This window comes from Camelina sativa, chromosome 16, assembly GCF_030686135.1.
Source record: "Camelina sativa cultivar CO46 ecotype springtype chromosome 16, ASM3068613v1".
In the NCBI taxonomy this organism is placed as follows: Eukaryota; Viridiplantae; Streptophyta; class Magnoliopsida; order Brassicales; family Brassicaceae; genus Camelina; species Camelina sativa.
The window spans coordinates 5761264-5784683 of record NC_141895.1 but is presented as its reverse complement, the minus strand read 5'-3'; the positions used below and the strand labels follow the sequence as shown (position 1 = coordinate 5784683).

The following is a 23420-nucleotide window of genomic DNA, read 5'->3' as shown; positions in this document are numbered from 1 at the left end:
ATCAATATCTCCGCAATACAATTCAACCGATTCCAATGAAAGCTAACCCAAATCTAACCAGATTAAACAGTAAAGCTAGGGTTTTTAAGCACCCAAATCATCAAAAACCTAGATACGAATCTGATGATAAACGAAGATTGATCCTAGGGCTCCGATGTAAATTAAGATCCTAATGAGAAGAGAATCGAAAGAAAAGGATTAAATGGTTTACCAGATACGATAGGAAGAAGCGACGGAGATAGATGGATGAAGAAAAAGGTTGGATTTTTATTTCGCCGGTGCTCTCTGATTTATGAAGAGAGGCTAAAAAAGGGAAAGATAAGAAAGTCTGAGGGTAATATTATAAAAGATTGGGAAACCGACTTTAGTTTTTTTTGTTTTACATTTATGTCCCTCATTTCTTATGTAATTTATTATTTTTAATTTGTTATTCACAAGTTTTGCAAAATAACCCCAACAAAGTGTAAATTGTAAGTACAACCTTCATGGATAAATACCATAAAATCCTGATTTTTTTTTTTTTTTTTGCTAAAATTCTATGAATGGTGGAAATAGCTCTTGGCTAGCTAGAATATTAAGCCAATAATATTTTTAAAAAGCAGAAATTCATCTATGTAATGTAATCAATCAATTGTTGTAAATTTTCTAAGAAAACTTTTATAATGACCAATGTTAAATTATTGTAAATTCATCATATACACTAATCTCCCAAATTTATTCATGAAACATTCGCTGACCACCTAACGGTACAAATTGAAATTGCTTTTTTTTTTTTTTTTTTTTTATGTCACCGTAGTCTTTTATCTTATGAAACTAAGTTACTAACACAACACCAAAAATAAAAGAAGAAAAGAATATTTTATTAGTCAAAACCTAAAGCTATAGAGAAAACACATAATGGTTTTTAGAGTCTGATACGATATAAACTAATTTTTATGATTATTATCAATTGCTAACAATAGCAAACAATATTATTTATGGATGATAGCGAAAGAACTAATCAACACCATCTAAAATAGAATTTTTAAAAAATTGTAATCAATCAAGCAAATTAGTAACTGAAAGACACTCCAGATAAAAACAAACAAAACTGCGTAAAACCTTAATTTATATTCAGTTTGTTTCTTAAAAGGTTAATGACAATTTATCCAAAACTCATAAGCTTATATAATTCTTAACCTCTAATTAACAATTCATAAACTCGAATATTCTCCACTTAATCCCTCCCGCCACCTCCCTCTCCACAAAACTATAACCAATTTAGTTTTTTTTTCATCACACTAATCTAAAAATCAAAATCCATATTTAAGAACATTACTATGCATCCCCAAATTTAAATCAATTTCATAAAATCTTCAATTTATGGAATCAAGCTGTTGTGGTGATTACGTGGTGGCTGCTTCGACGCCGGAGATGGCGGCGGTGGTTACAGAATCCGAATCAATAGCGTTGAGTCTTCTATGTATCGTCTTCATCGTTCTCTTCTACGGCTCGATTATTCTCCTCTGCTTTGTTATGTACCCGAAGCTACCGAAGGAAGAGATCGGAGACGAAGAAGCCGGAGAGCCGTTACCTCCCGCCGTGAGACTCACGAAATGCGGCGGCAGAGACGGCGGTGATGTTGATGGAGTTAAAGCTGACGTGTGCGTGATTTGTTTGGAGGAGTTTGAAGTAAACGACGTCGTTAGAATTCTTGTGAGATGCAAGCACGTGTTCCACGTGGAGTGTATAGATTCGTGGTGTTTTTATAAGCTGACATGTCCGGTTTGTAGAGCACCGTTTCGGTGGTTTGGTGATTGGTAGAGGGGAGGGCAAGGTTGAGAGAGAGAATTAGTGGTTTAATGTTTGCTTCGATCCGGTTTAATCCCAAATTCGAAATTTTTATTGTAATTTGGGATTTAGAAAATTTATATCCGGGTATCTCAATCGTGAAAGTATCTATATGTACATAATTTGGAAAAATGTAATTAGATTCATAGGAGTGGACACTATACCGATTACGGTTTTTGTGTAACATTGTACCGATCATGGTTTGGTTTCAAACTTTGCGGAAATAAAAATCATGTTTTAATTTTTTAATACGATTGAATTATTGAATATCGTCTTAGTTGATGTTATTTATTTTCATTTTCATTTTCAGGTTTTTAATAATTTATTGCAAAATTATAAAGAGTGTATATGTTAATTTTATTTATTAATATATTACTATTAAAAAATATTATTCAGCCATTCAAAGTTCTGGCTTTTGACACATAATTTCTATCAGTTTTTAAATATCCTAATTAAGGAATACAGTCCTACTATATTAATTGAGAAGTACAAATATAAAACTAACCTTAAAATGTGTAAAAATTTACATTTAATTGCCACTAGAAAAAATTTATTAAAATTAAATATTAATTAAATAAGTATTTTTAATAAAAAAACGAAAATAGGAACACATCAAATAAAATAAATTGTAGAAAAATAAAAAAAATCTATTAGAATCAAAACTAATTTGTACTTAAAAACACTAACAAAAAAGATTTTGTTTTTTTTTTCAACCTAACATTAATTAAAATAAAACTCCTAGATTGGTTGCCCAAACTGGAGGATAAGAGTTTACAAATATCGTTTCTGACACAAGCTTTCTAGAAGAACGAGCTAAACAATCAGCCTTCACATTGGACGTCCTTGGGATCTTGGAAAGGGTAAAAGGAGGCAAGGAGGCACTAAGCACCTGGAACTCATCAAGAAGCGTAGAGAAAACTGGCCACTCTTTCGGATCTTGCACCATCGCTAGTAGCTCTGCAGAATCCATTTCGAACATCCGACAGTCTATTCCTCTGGACAAGATACACTCCATCGCCCATAATAATGCTTCTAACTCTGAATGAAGTGGGGATGAACTGTGACGTTGACATATAGCACCCATAACTATAGTCTGATTTTCACCATCTCCACACCACCATCCTAAACCTGAATTTGGTTCCATAACTTTCCACGAGCCATCAACTTGACAATGAATTATCATCTCCGGAATATGCAGGGATTTCGTCGAAACTGAACCAACCCTTGCAGCTATTTGGGCTTCCGTCCACCACAATTGTTCACGTAAAGCCTGATTAATAATATCTATCGGCTTTGATTGTAATCCTTGGAATACTTTTTTATTCCTATCCTTCCATAAGAACCAGAGCAACCACGGTATCGAACTGTGAGTAGTTCCAAAAGCCATAGGGCCTGACCCTTTACCATATATAAAATCTAAGTTGGAATAGATCGATCCAAAAGGGAACTTATTCTTGCATGATCCATTGAAAACCCTCTCCCAAACCTGTTGGGAATGAGAACACTCAAATAAACTATGATTAATAGACTCTTCATCTATTTCACATATCTTGCATACCGTGTTACAATTAACTCCCATAGAGGCTAATCGCACCGTCACCGGAAGAGAGCCAGATGCGATCTGCCAGAAGAAATGTTTAATTTTAGGGGGTACCGGAAGATCCCAAGCCTGAGTCTTCAGGTTATTACAGTTGGGACCAAATTCAATGTCAGCCTTCATGGCTAGAGCTACCTTATATCCCGATTTAACCGAGTACCGACCAGATTGTGTATAATGCCACACCAATCGATCTGGCTTAAAAGATTTGCTAACAGGCAAACTCTGAATAGTCTGAATATCCGCCGGATCCATGAATTCCTGGAGGATAGGTAAGTGCCACTCTTTAATCCGTGGATTAATCAAATGATTTACCATTAGAATTGGAAGCAGTTGCCGTCCCCTACCGTTTGCAGGGCGAGGATGTTGATCAGGGATCCAAGGATCACGCCAAACCGAAATATTAAACCCTGACCCAATCGTCCACTGTGCGCCTTTTTCAACTAAAATCTTGGTAGAATAAATGCTTCTCCACCCAAACAAGGGCGAATAAGGTTTTTTGCCATCAACGGATGTTTATTTCTGAAGTATCGACCTCTAAACACTTGAGCAAACAGAGAATTCGAAAACTGTATTAAACGCCAATATTGTTTAGCCAATAAAGCGTCATTAAACGTCTCCAAATCCCGAAAACCCACACCTCCCTCAGATTTATCCCTACACAATTTATCCCAAGCCACCCAATGAATCCCCCCAGTTTTTTCCATCCGAGCTCCACAAAAAATTTGAAATTGCACTCATCAAATTGGTTGTTAACCCTTGAGGAAGTTTGAAGCAGGACATAACATGCGTAGGGAGAGCCAAAGCCACCGAATTTAGTAAAACTTCCTTCCCTCCCTTAGATAAAAATTTTGTTGTCCAACCATTCACCCGGTCCTTCAACCTATCTCGAACATAACCGAAGACTTGAACGCGTGAACCTCCAAGATTCTCAAGATTACCCAAACAGGAACCCATGCCCGCTTCCGTGGATATTCCAATAACAGATTTTACCTTGTCCTTGACCTCTGAAGACACCTTTTTTCCAAACATAATAGATTTTTACCTCTGAAGTCCTTGATCTTTTTTTTGGTAAGAAATAAAATCTAAGTAGGTTTTCTCTTATAGCCAGACTTTTAGATTTCTAATAAGTCTGGCTATAAGAGAAAAACTGGATTTGCGGTTAATAGATGTTGTAACCGCATACTTATATGGTCCACTGGATAATGAGATATATATGAGATTACTAGAGGGTATTGAGCTCAAAGATAAGAGCGGTTCTCGAGAACAATACTGCATAAGGCTAAACAAATCCCTTTATGGACTGAAACAAAGTGGGCGAATGTGGTACAATAGGTTAAGTGAGTACCTAGCCAAAGAGGGCTATAAGAATGATCCCATCAGTCCATGTATATTTATAAACAAGTTTGCAAACAAAGGGTTTGTCATAATAGCAATATATGTGGATGATTTAAATATCCTAGGAACCTCTGGAGAAATCGCCTAAACAGTCGAATATCTAAAGAAAGAATTCGAGATGAAAGACCTAGGCAAGACAAGATTCTGTTTGGGATTGCAACTTGAGTACATAAATAATGGAATCCTTGTGCATCAAATGGCATATACTGAAAAAGGTACTCAAGAGGTTTAATATGGACCAAGCTCACCCATTGACTAGCCTGATGGTTGTGAGGAGCCTTGATTTGGATAAAGATCCATTTGGTCCGAAGAAGGCCGATGAAGAAGTTTTCGGTCCGGAAGTGCCATATCTCATTGCTATAGGAGCGTAAATGTTTTTGGCTAGCCACACTAGACCAGACATATGTTTTGCCGTGAACCTCCTAGCTAGATTTAGCTCTTGTCCAACCCAAAGGCATTGGGACGATATTAAGCATTTATTACGTTACCTACAAGGAACGTTGGATTTGGGTTTATATTATACTAATTATAACATAGAAGGTTTAGTTGGTTTTGCTGATGCATGTTATCTATCGGATCCGCATAATGCTAGGTCTCAAACCGGCTATATGTTCACACACGGTGGTACAGCTATTTCGTATGAAGCAAACCATTGCGGCCACTTCATCTAATCATGCTGAAATATTAGCAATGCATGAAGCCAGCCGTGAATGTGTATGGTTGAGGTCGATGACTCAATATATCAGGACAGATTGTGGCATGGCCGACGATAAGGAGCCTACGGTTATCTATGAAGACAGTACGGCCTGCATCGCACAACTTAAGGAAGGCTATATCAAGGGAGATCCGACGAAGCATATTCTACCCAATTTCTTCTTCACACATGAACTACAAAAGGCCGGAGAAATTCAAGTAGTACAAGTTCCTTCTTGCGACAATTCAGCCGATCTCTTAACCAAGTCACTATCAACATCAACATTCAAGAAGCTCGCGCATTAGATTGGAATGCGAAGACTTAAGGACTTCTAGGGATGCTTGGAACAGAGGGAGTAATGCGTGTTGTACTCTTTTTCCTTCACTATGGTTTTGTCCCAATGGGTTTTCCTAGTAAGGTTTTAATGAGGCAGCACCCCTAAGCGAATTATAGAGATCCTTCCTAGTAAGGTTTTTTTGCCACAATCTGTCCTTGATCTTGACCTCTGGATAAGATTTTGTTTTTACATGTTAGTTATATCTTTTTACTTAATTCACAATTATAGCAAAGATTTCGTTTAACTGACAAAAATTTAAATAATTTTATTCATTACATGCAAATGTTTTATTAACAGGTTTTCAATAACATTTTTAAAATACAAAAATTATAATATAAACAACAAATTTTAATCACAAACTATTATAAATAACATAATAACAAAATAAATTATTACCAATTTTCATTAAAAAAAAGTTCAGCCCGCGGTTTTCTGCGGGATATTACCTAGTTTCATATTAAAAGGGATTTAAAACCGGAGTATAAAGGGATTTGTAATATTATTATATATGTATATATCTAAGAAAATTAATCCTTAAACAGAATATTTTTTTTAATAAATTAATAAAATGTATATATTATAAACTTTTAACTATAAACCACTAAACCCTGAACCTAAATCATATATATAAAAGTAAGGTTTCATTCTCTCTTTATTGGTCCACTTGGCAATTCAACTTTAACAAAAAAAAATTATATTAAATCACAAATTAAAACACATTTAAATCACATTTTCATACAAAACTGAAATCATATAAATTATGCATTAACTTTATTTTTCCACTCAATTGTATTTAAACAAATAATAAATGAGAACTGTAACTCCCATTGTTCTAAATGTAATTTTATATCACTTCTCTTCCTATAAATACTCATTCTTTTATTCTATTAGTCTCATATATATAAAAGTAAGGTTTCATTCTCTCTTTATTGGTCCACTTGGCAATTCAACTTTAAAAAAAATTATATTAAATCACAAATTAAAACACATTTAATCTTCATATTTTCATACAAAACTGAAATAATATAAATTATGCATTAACTTTATTTTTCCACACAATTGTATTTAAACAAATAATAAATGAGAACTGTAACTCACATTGTTCTAAATGTAATTTTCTGTCACTTCTCTTCCTATAAATACTCATTCTTTTATTCTATTAGTCTCTCATTCTTTCATTCTCTAGTCTCATCCTTTTGCACTATATCTCTTTTTATTTTTTGTGTTTTTTTTTGTTATTGTTGTTGTATGAGTTAAAAAAAATCAATTCAAATAGCATTGAGTTTGTATGATATGTATATCTTACATGATTTACTTTAATGTTTTAAAAGGTGTATCTCCATTGTCTATATTAGATTAACATCTAATAAGTTATTATTTTTCATACTCTTCTACAATATTCACCACACAATAAGTCATGAAGTTGAAAAGATTCACCTCTAATTCTCTATTATGTACTTTGATTATCTCACATATTCACGTATCATTTTTAATAATTTGTAAAGATCAATATAATAATATTTAAAGATCAATACAATTATCCATTTATAAAGTCTATTTTGTTTAAAGTCTATAAACTCTATTTATAAAGTCTATTTTTTTTTGTGATCCAATAGATAAATATGTAATTGAGGTTTTTGAAAACAAAAAGAACTTCAATTAAAAAAAAATTGGTATTTGTGATTTAAGAAAAATGAAAAAATTATCCCAAAAATAAATCATATTTAACTGGAAATGAAATATAGAAAACAATATAATTTAACACCATTTAACTAAATTCTCCAAAGATGAAACCATTATTATGAAATCTAGCACTATAAATTAAATTGATGAGTGAAAAAAAAAACTAAACTAAAAAGATAGAAGTTCTCCTTGGGTTTTTAAAAAATATTTGGATTGAAGTTCATAAAATTTTATAAAAAAAAATTAATTTAGCTTGTCACTTCAAAAGTAATATTTTCAATTTGAAAATTATGTCTGATTGTTGAGTTTATATCAACAAAACAACCAAATCATGTGTAAGCTAAAATTTTAAGCCTCTTAGTATTCATTTTCCTTAAGTCAAAAAAAATTAAAATATTTATTTATAATAAATCACAAATTAAAAAACATTTAATCTTGACATTTAACTCACATATTAATATAAAATTGAAATCATATAAATTATGCATTAACTATATTTCTCCACTCAATTGTATTAAAACAAATAATAAATTAAAATTGTAACTCTCATTTTTCTAAATATAATTTTTTTTATCACTTCTCTTCATATAAATACTTATTCTCTCATTCTTACATCCTTTTCCACTATATCTCAATTTTTTTTTGTGTTATTTTGTTGTTGTATGGGTTAAAAAAAATAATTCAAATATTATTGTAAACACGTAATTCTAAATTTTAGTTTTAAAGTTTGCATGATATGTATATCTTACATTGTATATATATATATATATATATATATATATATATAAGGTTTCACTCTCTCCTTATTGGTTCATTTAGCATTTAATTTCTAAAAGAATCATATTTATTTTAATTAAATAAAAATATAATAATGTACATTAATCTATACTTTAATTCCACACTTCACTACTAAATTGTAACTGAAATTACATAAATTATGAATTGACTATTTTTCCATTCATTTTCATTCAAACACACTATAAATTATAATTAACTCTTCTATTTAAATAATTTTAGAAATGTAACTTTCATCCCTTGAAATCCTATAAATAACTATTCTCACATCATCATCCACCATATCTCACATTCTAAATATATATTTTTTTTGTTTATGTTTGCATGAGTTCAAAACTCATAGTAAGAGTGTGATTATTTATTTTGTTAGATTTATCTTATATTCTGTTCAATTTTATTTCTTTGTTTTTATGTATTTTTTCCTTCCTTCTTTGTCTTCTTATTATTTTAATTTTTAATTTTCAATTTTCAATTACATATATATAATAGAATTTTGGTGGCTGTAAGAAAATTTATCGATGCAGATTCAACAACACTAATTTCGATCAAAGCCCAATGAGAAAATCAAGCTAAAGAAATCATCTTCATTCATGTATATTTATTTTATTTTCTTAAATTATGCAATATTTTAACAAAATAAACTATTATAATAGAATTATGAAATCAAAAATTTTAACTCTCTCTTACCTCCAAAAAATTTGTAGTACATTTTTTGGTATACTCATCATTATATTTAATTTTTTTGACCCAAAATATACTTATCTAAAGATCATTATAATGATTATTTAATTCAAAATTTTGTAATTTAATGATTTTCTATATAAAAAAGTATTTGATATTCTATTTCCAAAATTTTACTACAAAGAAGAAATCATTAGACTTTAACCTAGCAATATAGCTTAAATTAAGGTGAATATAAAAAAGATGAAAAATTAAATTAATCTTTGGGATTTTTTATTACATTTTAATATAACTTTATAGGAAATATATTTAATTGATACTTTAAAAATAATTATGCAATTTAATTATTAATTTTTTTAGGTAATTTTTGAATATCATAGTAAATTTCTATTTTTATCATTAAAAATACTTTTAAATAGCTGGTATATTTTGATATTGTATGATTTGAATAAATAAAGTGTATTATTGAAATTTAGAAAATTTATTTGTTATATATGTATTTTTAGGAACAATTTCAAAAATACATTTCTTTTCAATACCACTCTCTAGAAACAGCATTCGAAAAAACTTTATTAATAAAAAATTCTTAGAAAATTCTCATAATTTTATGATTATTATAACTTAAAATGAATTAAACATAACTAATATAACAAATATGCGCGGGATATTACCTAGTATTATAAAAAGTACAGTATACCAAAAAAAGACTTATGAGTACACTCTCGCATTGTTTCTTGGGCCGAGGCTTTCCATTAATTGAGGGCACAAAGTTTAGGGACCTTATTTATGATTTTTGCTGTATCATGAATTGTTATTTCCTTAGATTTCTCTTCTGTTTTGTGCTTCTAACATTTTTCCTCAACGTAAACAATTTGTTTCTCTGTTTTTGTTGATAAGATATGTCACATGAAAGATGTAAAAAAAAAAACTGACAACTCTTCCTAACCTAACCTGCCTCCTAAATATTTCAATTTCGGCGTTGACATTTGTGTAAAGAAAACTACCAAAGTACATGTGAACCGTATGGATAAAGGATCATCAATTTTGAAAGATTGATGAAGAGTCAAGATATGTTCATATATCATATATATGTTCTTCGCTGACATCATAAATCACTTTGATACTTGCTCCCTCAATTTCGTTGACTTCTCATTACATTGATTTCTCTCTTTCACAAAATGTCCTTCGTCAACACCTCCAGAGCTTCTAGATGAAATCCCATTTTTTTAGCTACAAAAAGAAAAATCAATGTTCTAGTATGTGTTTGTTAAATTTGATGTGATTTTTTTAAGATTGACTTTCTGTTGACCGGAAAAATATTTTTTACGTTCTATATATATATTGTTTTGTTTGAGAGTCTTAAGTAAATCTGTGAATGTAGTTGGATGGTAGTTGGTTCTGATAAAATAGTGAATAGTATCTTCTTATTGGAGGAATTGGAAAAAAAAAACTGGAAAAGTTTAAGAGCTTTGTCGGAAATATTTTGAATTACTTTTTGTAAAGCAAAAACTATTCGTTGGGAGTATCAAGTACGTAGCTTGGCATTAGTCAAACTTTGTTTAGTAAAAATTAATCTTTAACATGACATAGTTATACAACATTTGGCTTATAGTAATTTTTCATGGGTGATGGGATGTGGACAGGTGAAAAAGATTTGATATTTTAGCAAATTTTCTCACGAATGGGTGACACATTGTTGTTGTCATTTTAGCGAATCAATATAGAAGTTATAATGCAATATCCGTATGTGAAAATATATCAGGCTATATATAAGCTGCTGATGTCGGATCATTCCACACTTGTATACATGCAATTTTTGTTTTCAAACTTTTTCAAATAGGTTTAGGGTCAAAAGCATCAAAGTCTTTATTGCATGAATAATCACGAGCTACATATACGCAAGTACATAAATGATAAATCTGATATCTTACGATCGACCCGTGACGAAAAAGGTTGAAACCTTAAAAGTCAACAGCCGGCCATCTGCCTTAAGTCTTTTTTTTTTGCTTTTATTTATCATATTAGATGACAGCGGATCTATAACGTTACTACAAGTATGTATTATTTTATTTTAAAGATGATTTTGGTTAGACAATTATTACAGAAAAATGCTTACATTTGCGAGGTTGTTTTGGTAGCACTCGGTTTTTTCAAACTTAATCATGAATAAGGAAGACACTAGTTTAAAGTCACATATATATTAAACTGGCTTTGTATCGACAGGGCCGGCTCAAGGTTTTTAGGGGCTCCTCGGCAAAAAATTTTTTTTTAATAAAAAGCCAATTTTTTTTTTTAACTTCTGTTATATGTTGAAAAATATAAATTTCATTTTGATAATATATAAACAATTAACAAGATTATAAAAATTTATTTTCGTTCTATTGTTGGAGTCAGTTGAAATAATTGTGGAAGATAAGATATCTTTTTAGTTATTGATTCATCAAAATAAATCCTTAAAACATATTTAATATATTATTTTGTTTTACAAATTTTGTTTTTATCTCTTTTATCTTATATATATTTTTTTGTACTCCTTAATCATGTATTATTTTTTTTTTGTGCCCTTTTAACTTATATTATTATTTTTTTGTGCTTCTTTTATCTTATAAAATTTGTTTTATACAGAAAAAAAAAATTATTTGCTTCTTAAATCTTTGAACCCGAGGTGATCACACTGCTTGTCCCTTAGTTAAGTCGGCACTGTGTATCGACATAGAAAAATTTTAAATCAATGGTAAAAAACTCACTAAGTATTTGGAATTTTATCGCAATGCAATCAAAGACAGATAAAATCACTCTATTGACTTTTCGTCATTATAATTTCAACGATGATTGGTATGTATCTGGAAACTTTGTCGTTTATATTTTACTAGTCCTAAACTCTTGATGTTCTATGACAGAAAAATAAAAGTGGTGTTTAATTTGTTGGCCGATGGTGACGATCATGATAGTTATAGTGATGGATCAATCAAGAATCGCTCTTTAGGTTGAAACAAATGGACTAAATAAACAATTTTAAGATTACGTTCAACAAAACCCACAATAGTCTATTATCGTTGGTTTCTTCTCAAATATCATATTGTTTGCTTTTTATTTGCACCAACAAAACGTACGGACTACATACTTTCGTGATTAGTCATCTTTCAACAAGAGTTAAATAAATTGACAATATTAAAAACGATCATCGTTTTACCTCAAATTTTCTAACTCTCTCTTTTCAGTTGGTTCAATAGTCCGATATCCGTTTACTTAATTAACTCTTTTTTTGTGGATGGTGTATAAAACACTTTTTTAAAAAACACACTTACAAAACCGCAAATGTTATGTTACCATTCAAGGCCTAGTTTCCTGGTAATAAGTTTGCTTGCACGAGACTTTTGTGGTATTAAAGTGCATAATGATATTTTAATTAGATATGATTAAAAGCAAAGATGAAATAAAGTAAAATCTTTTACTGTTTTACAATGTGACGACTGACAAGAAACGTGGACGTTAGGTTTGATAGCTAGATAGATACTATCACGGACACTGTTTTAATCTTTCTGGCAAATAATACATTTTTTTAATACTAATTGGTCCACTAACCACGAGCCCTTTTTTGCAAATTGACTTTCTCATGATTTTTTTAATAAATATTTTGTATTATTAATCTTTTGATAAATGTTTTGTATTCTTGATAGAGAAATTCATTAGCTACCAAACAATATAAACGTATATTATATAGTTAACAATTAGAACGTCAATGCTTTGTATTATGCTTTCCATAAAAAAAAGTTTCTAAGGAAGAAACTAATGTTTAATAAATTTTTGTTTTTCTTTCTGATAATAAAATAGGAGAATTACTTTGTTGTTTTTTTGCAAAAAGAAAACTAATACTTCTTATATATTAGTTATCTAGCACAGATTATGTGGTGGAATATATTTAAGATTTTATTTGTCACAAGATATGGTCAACGAAACATAACATAAGTCTTTTTTTTTTTTTTTGACAAACACATAACATAAGTCTATATTCTTCACTTTCTCTCGTGTCCTCTCCTTCTTTCGTTACCGTTCGTTCGTATCCAGACAAAGATCTTGGATCGAGCTTTCTTTTTCTTTTCTTTTTTTAAATGGCTAATCTAGGGTTTTATTCCACTTACAATTATTTATTTGTCACGGAGACTTTCACAATAATATTTCTAAAACATTTCAAAGTAATACTGTAATAGTATCGTTTAACCCAAAATGGCTAGCTCAACCAGCTACGGAGTTGGGTTATCCTTCGAAAATATAGATATATCGATTTTTTTTGGTATTTATTTGAAGAGACATATAAACTTCAATTCAGAACATTTCGGATGATCTCCCCTCTGTTAGCAAAAAAACAAAGAACATTTTTCGGATGAAGTAAATTATAGTATCATTTACTCAATATATATGATTATATGAGTTATAACAAAGTATATTAATATGGTGTAGTTAGTTTATATGGTCATAAACAGACTTGTAGATCGATGCCTATATTTAGTACCGGTGGAATAGTATCAAATGTCACGTAAAAAGTATTTTTTTGGTTTAATGTCACGAATAAGCTGCCGCCGGGAAAGCAAATGAAAAAGTATAAGTTTCTTGCTTTTTACTTTTTTCAGGTGCCTACTATAGTCGTGTTCAGAAATCAGAGACCAAACTAATCTATATGATCAAACTTTAAAAAAAAAACACACACACAGTTAACTAATATGGTTGAACATGTTACGGTCAGATTGAAAAAAAAATGACCAAAACAAAAAACGAAAAAAATGTAAAGTTAAAATGAAGCAATGAACAGACGAAATTAAATGGCATGTAACACTTGGCACGGAAAGACCAAGCCGACATGAGTCAACGTACTCAGGTTAGGGCATCGTGACGTTAAAATGTCTACAATTGAATATTCAACGGCGGAGAACGATTGGACCGCCGTGCAAGCGATTTACTTTTATCAACTATGCAATGGAGAGAATTTTCATATATTGAGCATGTTCGTTAAGTTGCCGCAGCAATCACATCCTGCGACTAAAAATATAAAGATTGCCGAAGTTTAAAACAAGTTGTCGTTTCCATTAAATTCTTGAAATGAGTCGCCGCTTCCGTTAAAACAAGTCGCAGCGGCAGTGTAACTATCGCTTGTTTTTCATGGCGATATATAATACACCGGTATTCTTCGTAAAAGTAGCCGCAACGGCAGTTTTGATGTTTATGTGGTCATGTTAACATTTAAATTTTGGCCGCCGGAAGGAGACGCAGCGGCAACGTAACAAACATGCTCATTATATTTTGATTTAAATTGTTATTTACTGCGTATCACGATAGATAATTTTTTATTATAAAGATTGATTTTCTATATATTTTAATTAATTAATGTTAGAAAATTATAAATTTTAAGAATTATTAATTTAAAATTTGAATGAATTACTATTGGATAATAATTATGAAAATATGTTATTATGAATAATAATACATTTATTTCTAAACATTAAATGTTATTTTTTAATTTATGTGAATTTTTTTAAAAATCATCATTTATAATATAAAGAGAGTATATTTTTTTTGATTTATAATGTCTCTCAATCTCTGATGTTGTCATACAAAAAAAAACCATTGATTCTGAATTGCATATTATATAATATTATTACACATTATAATACCACCTCATTTTTTCTTGTAATCTAATCCATATCACTTATTAGTTAAAAACACAATGTTTTTCTTTTTCCTAGAACTTTTATAAAACATAAAAATTAATGTTTGACATAACATTAAATTTCATAATATTTCATTTTAATTGGTTTTTAAAGTGTTGCAATTAGTTAAACTTCTTAAGAAATCATTTCTTTGTTTTTATTCAAAATTTCTTTAATAAAAATTCAACCAATAAAAAACAATTTACATAAATATAGATGATCATAAAATATAAAAATATTTTTTCAGACTATGGCCTTGATTGGTAACGGCTGTTACTTTTGGTTGTATAAACTTTAACTTTAAAATTTTAGCTGCAGAAAATTTGGTTGTAGATGCTTTGACCGTAGAAACTTTAACTGTTAAAATCTGATTGTTTACCAACAACTTTTAAAACTGTGACTGTTATTTTTATTATTATTAAACAATAATAATGAATATATATTATGTCAAAAATTAATTCATATAGCACTTCAATAACAAGTTAAATTTTATTAATGATAAATTAAAATTCTAAAAAATATAAGTCAATCAAATATATGATTTTGTTTAAAATTTAATTGAAAACAAACAACTATTAGAATAAGAAATAAATAACTGAAGTTAGAGATATCAATTTATTAAGTTAAGGCATTGTTTGAATGTTATTTCATAACCTTGACAATCATATTCTTCAAATGTATTGACTAAGAAAAGAAAAAGAAAAAAAAAAACAAATTAGACAAAAAAGTAAAGAGATGGGGTTTAAAGGCGGGACCGGTTGACCATCATCAATGCCACCTCCTAACTCCTTTCTCTTTCTCTGTTTCAGCTACTTGCAGCAAAATTGCAAAGTGTTCGATAGAAACCTCTCTCTCTCTCTCTCTCTCTCTCTCTCTACTCTACTCTATTTCTTGATTGACAAAATAAAAGAAGACCAAGAATTTTATTTCCTCTCTCTCTCATTTATCCTTTTTTTTTTGTTTTTATCTTCACAATTTGATCTGTTTCTGCTTCAACTTTCCAAATTTCCATTGATAAAGTTCAAACCTTTATGATCTTTTAGTCTGTAATCTCAAAAGGGTTTTGTTTGTTTCTCCTTCAAAAAAATCATGGGGCTTTGCTTAAGTGCTCAGATTAAAGCTGTGAGTCCAGGTAAGCAAGGTACTTCAAGCTTTTCATTTTCTATATATAGTGTAGTATGAAAAACAAATGTTGATTTTTTAATTCAGTTTTTCAAAGTTGGTACTTAAGTAGGGTCTTAAATTAGATTTTGTTTTGTTAAATTTTGTTTTCTTTTTCAATTCGAGGTTAGGTTTTCTGGTGGTTGGAGGAGGATAAGAGGACTTAACTTAAAAGTTAGGCTTAGTGTTTTGACAAATCTGTCAAAGGTTTTCTCATAATAATTGATTAATTATCTGAAACTTTGTCTCTTTTTTGTTTCTTGGTCTTTGGTTTATTCACGCTTCATCGTAATTAACAAACAAAATCACAGAGTTTTTAACTTTTGTCTGATCTCTCTCTCTCTCTCTTTGTTCTAACAACAATTTTAGAAGATGAGATTTGTCGAAAAAGTGAAATCTAATGTTCTTTTGTATGTAAACTATATGTTTGGTTGTTGTATAGGTGCAAGTCCGAAGTATATGAGTTCAGAGGCTAATGATTCTCAAAGTATGGGAAGCAAAGGCTCTTCTGTGTCTATCAGAACAAATCCAAGAACCGAAGGAGAGATCTTGCAATCTCCAAACCTCAAAAGTTTCACTTTTGCTGAGCTTAAAGCAGCAACTAGGAATTTCAGACCAGATAGTGTTCTTGGTGAAGGTGGCTTTGGTTCTGTCTTTAAAGGTTGGATTGATGAACAGACTCTCTCTGCTTCTAAACCGGGAACCGGTGTGGTTATTGCTGTCAAAAAACTTAACCAAGATGGTTGGCAAGGTCACCAAGAATGGCTGGTAATATTCAAGTTTGGTCTTCTGTCTTGAAATATGAACAAGATTGTTTATGTTTCTTTTTGATTAATGTTGTTGTTGTTGTTTGCAGGCGGAAGTGAATTACTTGGGGCAGTTTTCGCATCCTAATCTTGTGAAACTCATTGGTTACTCCTTAGAGGATGAGCATCGTCTTCTTGTTTATGAGTTCATGCCTCGTGGAAGCTTAGAGAATCATTTATTCAGAAGTATTCTCTCTTTCTCTCTCTCACTCTTTGTGTATTCTCAGGACTCTGTTTACGTTTTGTAAGTATTTAAATTTTGATTCTTGCGGTTGCAGGAGGCTCTTACTTCCAACCGTTATCTTGGACTCTACGGTTGAAAGTTGCACTTGGTGCTGCGAAAGGCCTTGCTTTTCTCCACAATGCCGAGACTAGTGTCATCTACCGCGATTTCAAAACTTCCAATATACTTCTTGATTCGGTATCTACCGCTTTACTCTGTCTTGATATGATGTAAAAGTATAAGGCTTTATGTTAACCCTTGTCTTTAACATGATCACACAGGAGTACAATGCCAAGCTTTCTGATTTCGGGTTGGCTAAAGATGGACCTACTGGTGATAAAAGCCATGTCTCTACAAGGATCATGGGTACTTACGGATACGCAGCTCCTGAATACCTTGCGACTGGTTAGTCTCAAGGAATAATTTCTCTCTGTGTTTTTTGATTAACTTCTTTCTGACGATGACTAACTCTTTCACTTTGGTCAGGTCATTTAACAACCAAAAGTGATGTCTATAGCTATGGTGTCGTGCTTTTGGAGGTGTTGTCTGGACGGAGAGTTGTGGACAAGAACCGTCCACCAGGAGAGCAAAAGCTGGTGGAATGGGCAAGACCGTTACTTGCTAACAAGAGGAAGTTATTCCGAGTTATCGACAACCGTTTACAAGATCAATACTCAATGGAAGAAGCTTGTAAAGTAGCTACCCTGGTGCTCAGATGCCTGACGTACGAGATAAAGCTGAGGCCGAACATGAACGAGGTTGTTTCTCACCTAGAACACATCCAAACTTTGAATGAAGCAGGAGGAAAAAACATCGATAAGGTCGAGAGAAGAATGCGTAGGAGAAGCGATAGTGTTGCTATAAACCAAAAACCAAATGCAGGTTTTGCTCGGCAAACCGCTGTGGGCGTCATAGCTACTGCTTATCCACGCCCATCTGATTCTCCTCTGTTTGTCTGAGTAAGAAATGATAATGTTCTGCTTAGTTCAGATGTACAGTTTTGCTTCTGCTTATGTACCGAAATGATCCAGTTCATGGCTCGCGAGATTTGACAATTGATCTTTGGAGTGCGAGAATTGACTTAACATAAGTACTAATGATCTCTCATGTCTTCAACTTCAAGCATATCTACAAGCAAATGCACATCAAAATGATTTGATAGTAAAAAACAAGAGTGGCATCTTTTTTGGTGTTAGTTACGTTCAATTCTTTGGCTAAGAAGTTTATATATACAGTGAAGACACTATTTTCTACCATGTTCTGACTAGTCCTGGTGTCCAGTTTCGCCAGTCTAGCTTCGAAAGCGACTTGTTTAAGTTCATCTTATCCCTGAGATCAAGAACCTTCTGACGATAATAACTCCCTTGCTTCTTCAGCTCAGGCTCACTCTCTCCATTTACCTCAGCTTTGATGATCTCTTCTGTTTCATCAGCAACTGGAGGAGGAGCGTTTTCCGCTTCTTCATCGATGATGCGTCCAAGAAGTGAAACAACTTCGCTCATTCTAGGCCGTGATTTCGGTTGCTTCATTAGACATTTGTTTGCTAAAGCAGCTACTCTCTGAACAGACTTCATACAGTAGTACTGGCCTTCGAGCCGTGGATCCACAATCACATGGAACTTCTTTGAGTCTGACACATAAGGTTTCACCCATTCAAGCAGCTTCTGTTCCCCACGAGGTCGATTTCTGTCCACTGCTCGTCTTCCTGTGATCAGTTCATACAAAACTACACCAAAGCTCCAAACATCACTCTTTGCCGTCAGTTTCCCAGTTTGTACATACTCAGGAGCCGCGTAACCAACTGTACCTACAACCTTCCAACACAAAAACAAAGTTAAAAGACATACAAAATAATATGTTATGTTAGAAAGAAAAGAGTGTTCCAATAGATACATACTGAAGTTGAGACATGACCAAGTCCTTCAGGAGGTCCTTGCCTAGCTAATCCAAAATCCGAGAGCTTAGCACCAAATCCCTCGTCAAGCAAGATATTTGAAGACTTGAAATCTCGAAATATCAGCTAAAGCATTACCAAGAACCAAAGTCAAAATCAAAACCCAAACACAAAACGGTCCTAAATCATATGAAGGGGAAGTCTTAACCTGAAAATCCATTTCTTCATGAAGATAAGCCAAGCCTTGAGCAGCATCCTGAGCAATCTTCAACCTCGTCATCCACGGAAGCGTTACAGACACAACTCGGCCTACGAGATGATCCTCTAAGCTTTTGTTGCACATAAGTTCATAAACTAGAAGCCGTTGCATCCCTCTCTCATCATCATCAGCACAATAACCAACTAACTTCACAAGATTTGGATGATTCACTACACCTAAGAAATTCACCTCATTGATCCATTCTTTATGCCCCTGAATACTAGAACGCAAAGCCACACACACAAAGCTTTTACCACAAGACCAAACACTCACAAAAACCACAAAGTAAAGTTTCTCCTTTTATGTTTTATCGTTTCCTGAACCAATTAGGGTCAAAGTTGAAACCTTTACAGGACTAATTGAAGCAGAAAAGAGTTCAAGACACACACAACAACAACAACAAATCCAATCACTACACACAATTCGAAAACTCAATCACAAATCAATTAGGGTCAAAGTTGAAACCTTTACGAGACTAATTGATGCAGAAGAGAACAAAGTCAAAAGATTAGAGTCATGCCTGTAAACCTTGACGATTAAGCTGTTTAACAGCAACATGAATCTTCGAATCAAAACCATTAGAGTCTGAAACATCAACAACGCCTCTATAAACACAACCAAACCCTCCTTCACCGATCAGAAGACCTCTATTAAACCCTTTAGTAGCCAACTTCAGCTCTTTAAAAGTAAACACCTTTAGATCGTTCTCAGCAACAAGTCCACCGATCCAACGTTGACTCAACGGTTTAGGGAAACCAATTCGTTCCGGTGAGAGACTCCAGTCTGAGTCAAACTCAGACCTCCGAGTTGGGTCTGAAGTGCTGGATGATGCTACGCTTAGAGACCGAGCCCATGAGAGTCTCGAAGCTCTCGAAACAACACTGTCTCCTCCTCCTCCGCCTCCTTCATCGATTGTTGTTGTTGTTGTTCCTCTCTTGTCGCCATTGGTGAAGTGAAAACACTTCATCTTCTTCTTCCCAAATCCGACCGAGTCAACCAAAAATAAAAATAGAGACTTTTGTTTTTGAAGATGATACTTTGAAGAGAGATGGGTGTAATAATCTGATGTGACTGGTTTCAACTTATTATTGATGACGTGGCGAGTTAAGAATCGTTGATTTCGAGAGGTCTAATTTTTCATGACTTAACCTAACTTACAACTAAACATTTTCGTATAGTGTTAAGTAGAAGTAGTTTACTTAAAACGAGAAATATTAACATCGTTGCATAAATCCAACAACATTAATTAATTTAAAAGAAAAAATTGTATAAAATATAAATGAATAATACACGAGTTTTTTTAGGTAACCATAAATATACATATAAATGAATTTTCTGTTATATATAGAATATTCGTGAAGCACCAAAGTTTTGAATTAGTGTCTCGACGACTGACCAAAGTCACTAAACTTTGATTAATTCTATTTTTATTGTTGTTGTTGGTTGGGACTGGTCGATTCATTTGTTCTTTCTTTTCTTTGTCCACATAAATATGATTATATAATTTTTTACGGAATGATTTACCAAAATTTACAAAATATTTTACTCTAATAAAAAAATGTATGTACAAATAACTAAACTAAAACTATATCACAAATGAAAATGGCCAATTATACTTTTTTTATAGGCATTTCATATTTCCTGCTAAGTTTGCTATCTTAGATTACATGTTCGAAGATTGAAAGTTGGGGGCCTCACTCTCCGATGAGCTTGGAACTAACAACAATTTGAAGCCAAATAGAATTATTTTTGCTAGGTGATTGTCTAAAACCAAGAAGTTAGCAACTAAAATTTTTTGAGTATATTAATAGTGAGTTAGATTTTTCTTTTGAAACAATATATTTAATTAGTTCTCAGTTAAACATTTTTTTTAATGACCAGATGAATTTTATTATTAAAATAGAAATGTAAATTTGACAATGTGTCTTCTACACAATACAAATGATATGTTATATAGAATCTGACATCTGGTCATGAACACCAAAGAAAAACAAAATGGTCTAAAATAATATTTGATAGTTGTTGTAATATATCTGTAAAGAATTGTATCAACAGAAACAAATGGAACCTACCTTTTTTTTTTTTGGCAAACATGGAACCTACCTTAAACCGCCTTTAGCTGGCGAGGTATATGCGAGACAGTTCGAAGAAGGACTCTGTTCAAGTGCTTATGAATAGATACGCAAGTGTTTATCAATCTTAACAAACATGTAAACCCAATAAACAATATACAAAGTCCAGTAATCAAATGATATTTTTTTTACTGATATTAGGTTCCAATTTTCAACGAAATCTCTTAAAAAAAAACAAAAATGAATTTTTCTTTTTCTATTTTAAACCAAAGTAAGTAGTCTTTAACCACCATTGAAATACCTTCACAAAACTCTAGGGCTTTGATAGTCCCCAAGTATTATCATGTCTTCATTTTTTTTTTCGATATCATGTCTTCATAATAACTTGTATTTTTGATAACAAAGGCACTTACCTCTTAGCCTGAAGCTCCAAACTCAAGCAAGCGTCTAACCCATTGGAAACTGAAGGACTAGCGCTTCTTCATGCTATTCAATCATCTTGGTGCTGAGGTTACCGAAAGATGATACTAGAAGGAGATTGAAAAGCTTTAGATGATCTACTACATAAAAGAACCAAGAGCATAACTATGGAAAATCTCCTAGTTGATATCCGCAGTTGGGCGGATCTCTTTACTGATATATCCTTCTCGCTTGTACGACGGGATTGTAATCAGGTGGCTGATAAACTAGCTAAGATGGCTTATTATCAACCAGAAACTTCTCCAATTTTTTTAAATCCTCCATTGTATTTACGGAGTTGCTTATCTCATGACTTTGTACAAACTTCTGATATCTAATAAAGGACGGTAAAAAAAAAAACTTGTAATTTTGATAAACTACTTTTTTTTTAATGAATTAATAGACATATTTGATCACACGTTTTGATAATTTATGAAGGAGTACAAAACACTAAATAATAATCTTTTCAGCGAGTCTATCAAACCCAAATGCACCATTTATGATGCCCACCAGTCATTTTTTAGGAGGATCAGATAATTAAAATAATAAAATAAAATCAAAAGGAAGGAGAGAGAATAGCGAAAGTGTCTCGGTGGAGGCAATTTTAGATCCTCTTACATCGTCTATTTGCCACATGTTTATGTTTAATTGGTTTAACTCAAAATATTAAATAAAATTTAATTAAAAAACAAAATTATATTAAAAATAAATACGATTTAATTTGTTTAATCCCTTCTTCTCTGGTTCACCGATTGCTATGCCCTAACTTACTTGAATTATTTTATCTGCTGCCCTTGTAGATACATCCTCTAGTTCATCCAATCATAACGGATGAATAATGTTATTTAACTTATTTTTGTCAATATCTATAAAATAATGGAAATGTTGAATAACAACAAAGATTAAAATTGTATATTTACAAAATATATACACATATTTAGGATCTTTTTGCTAGTTTTCCAAAATTTTCGATTAATTTTATATTTGTTTAGAAAATAGTTCAAAGGTGAATGGAAAAAGTTATAGATGTTGTAGGGAGGGAACAAAATAGAACCCACCATCCATGTGCGAATCTCATATTCTTTCTTCTCTTTAAGTACCCAATGGACTTCTTCTTTGATGTGACTCTCATAGCTTCTTCCCGATTTCAACTTTTTTTTTTTTTTTTAATTCTATTTCCTCCTCTTTTTTTTTATGTAAACATTTATCATTTATTAATATAATAAGAGCAACTCACAGATTTTTCTTCTTCAGTTAGTTTGGTAAATGTGAAGAAAACTATATTATTTTGGTTAATGATTATTTGTTAACGTATTAAAATGTGGAAACGAAAATTTCGCGTTTAAGTCTTTCCAGATTGGTAACTGCTAAATTGGTAAATATAATATGTATATATTTCCTTCATAACTTGTACAATAAAATATATTTTAAATATATTTAAAATAAAATAAGTTCGAGCTATTTATAAAATATATTCCAACAATTTATGCATGATTTCCAAATATATTAAAAAATAGTTGAATACATGCGAAAGTTTTTTTATTGTTTCAAAAATATCTTTCTCGGACTCGGATAGGATAGGATTGTGCGTTCGGGCCCTTCGGGTGTTATATTTTGGCTTCTATATGTCACTTTTCAAAAATACAATTTTATGGTGTCTATTTTTAAAAATACCATTTTTTAATATATAAAATGACTAAATTATAAACCCTAAATCTCAAATACTAAACCTTAACCCTTAAAAAATATTTTCTAAATATAAAATAGAGAACCCAAACCTAAAAAAAAAATTATAAATTAAATAACTGTGTAAAAAGGATAAAAAT

At 31.5% G+C, this 23420-nt stretch overlaps 4 protein-coding genes across 8 annotated transcripts; 2 read left to right on the top strand and 2 right to left on the bottom strand.

The window, feature by feature from the left end:
• Positions 1 to 1222: 1222 nt before the first annotated feature.
• LOC104749998 (RING-H2 finger protein ATL64-like) lies at positions 1223 to 2076 on the top strand. Its single transcript, XM_010471724.3, has one exon. It carries the CDS (start codon positions 1363 to 1365, stop codon positions 1801 to 1803), a length of 441 nt encoding a protein of 146 aa, XP_010470026.1. The 5' UTR covers positions 1223 to 1362; the 3' UTR covers positions 1804 to 2076.
• Positions 1923 to 4459, bottom strand: LOC104753436 (uncharacterized). Its single transcript, XM_087492509.1, has 4 exons — positions 4298 to 4459; positions 3389 to 3853; positions 2622 to 3316; positions 1923 to 1938 (listed from the first exon to the last, which is right to left on the bottom strand). Exons 1-4 carry the CDS (start codon positions 4457 to 4459, stop codon positions 1923 to 1925), a joined length of 1338 nt encoding a protein of 445 aa, XP_087348635.1.
• Positions 4460 to 15399: 10940 nt separating this feature from the next.
• On the top strand, positions 15400 to 18026 carry LOC104749994 (putative serine/threonine-protein kinase PBL10). 4 transcript variants are annotated; one of them, XM_087490710.1, is made up of 7 exons: positions 15494 to 15861; positions 16013 to 16088; positions 16324 to 16649; positions 16738 to 16873; positions 16966 to 17108; positions 17192 to 17315; positions 17397 to 18026. In XM_087490710.1, exons 3-7 carry the CDS (start codon positions 16341 to 16343, stop codon positions 17867 to 17869), a joined length of 1185 nt encoding a protein of 394 aa, XP_087346836.1. In that variant the 5' UTR covers positions 15494 to 15861; positions 16013 to 16088; positions 16324 to 16340; the 3' UTR covers positions 17870 to 18026. The 4 variants fall into 4 exon arrangements, with proteins under 4 accessions (XP_010470020.1, XP_010470019.1, XP_087346836.1 ...); XM_010471718.3 differs by lacking the exon at positions 16013 to 16088 and having other exon boundaries at positions 15400 to 15852; XM_010471717.3 differs by lacking the exon at positions 16013 to 16088 and having other exon boundaries at positions 15491 to 15861.
• Positions 18027 to 18049: 23 nt separating this feature from the next.
• On the bottom strand, positions 18050 to 22065 carry LOC104749996 (serine/threonine-protein kinase PCRK1). 2 transcript variants are annotated; one of them, XM_010471722.3, is made up of 4 exons: positions 19584 to 22065; positions 19013 to 19276; positions 18808 to 18930; positions 18050 to 18724 (listed from the first exon to the last, which is right to left on the bottom strand). In XM_010471722.3, the coding sequence occupies exons 1-4, from the start codon at positions 20028 to 20030 to the stop codon at positions 18161 to 18163; spliced, it is 1398 nt and encodes a 465-aa protein (XP_010470024.1). In that variant the 5' UTR covers positions 20031 to 22065; the 3' UTR covers positions 18050 to 18160. The 2 variants fall into 2 exon arrangements, with proteins under 2 accessions (XP_010470024.1, XP_019093995.1); XM_019238450.2 differs by having other exon boundaries at positions 19013 to 19283; positions 19584 to 21898.
• Between the last annotated feature and the right edge of the window lie 1355 nt (positions 22066 to 23420).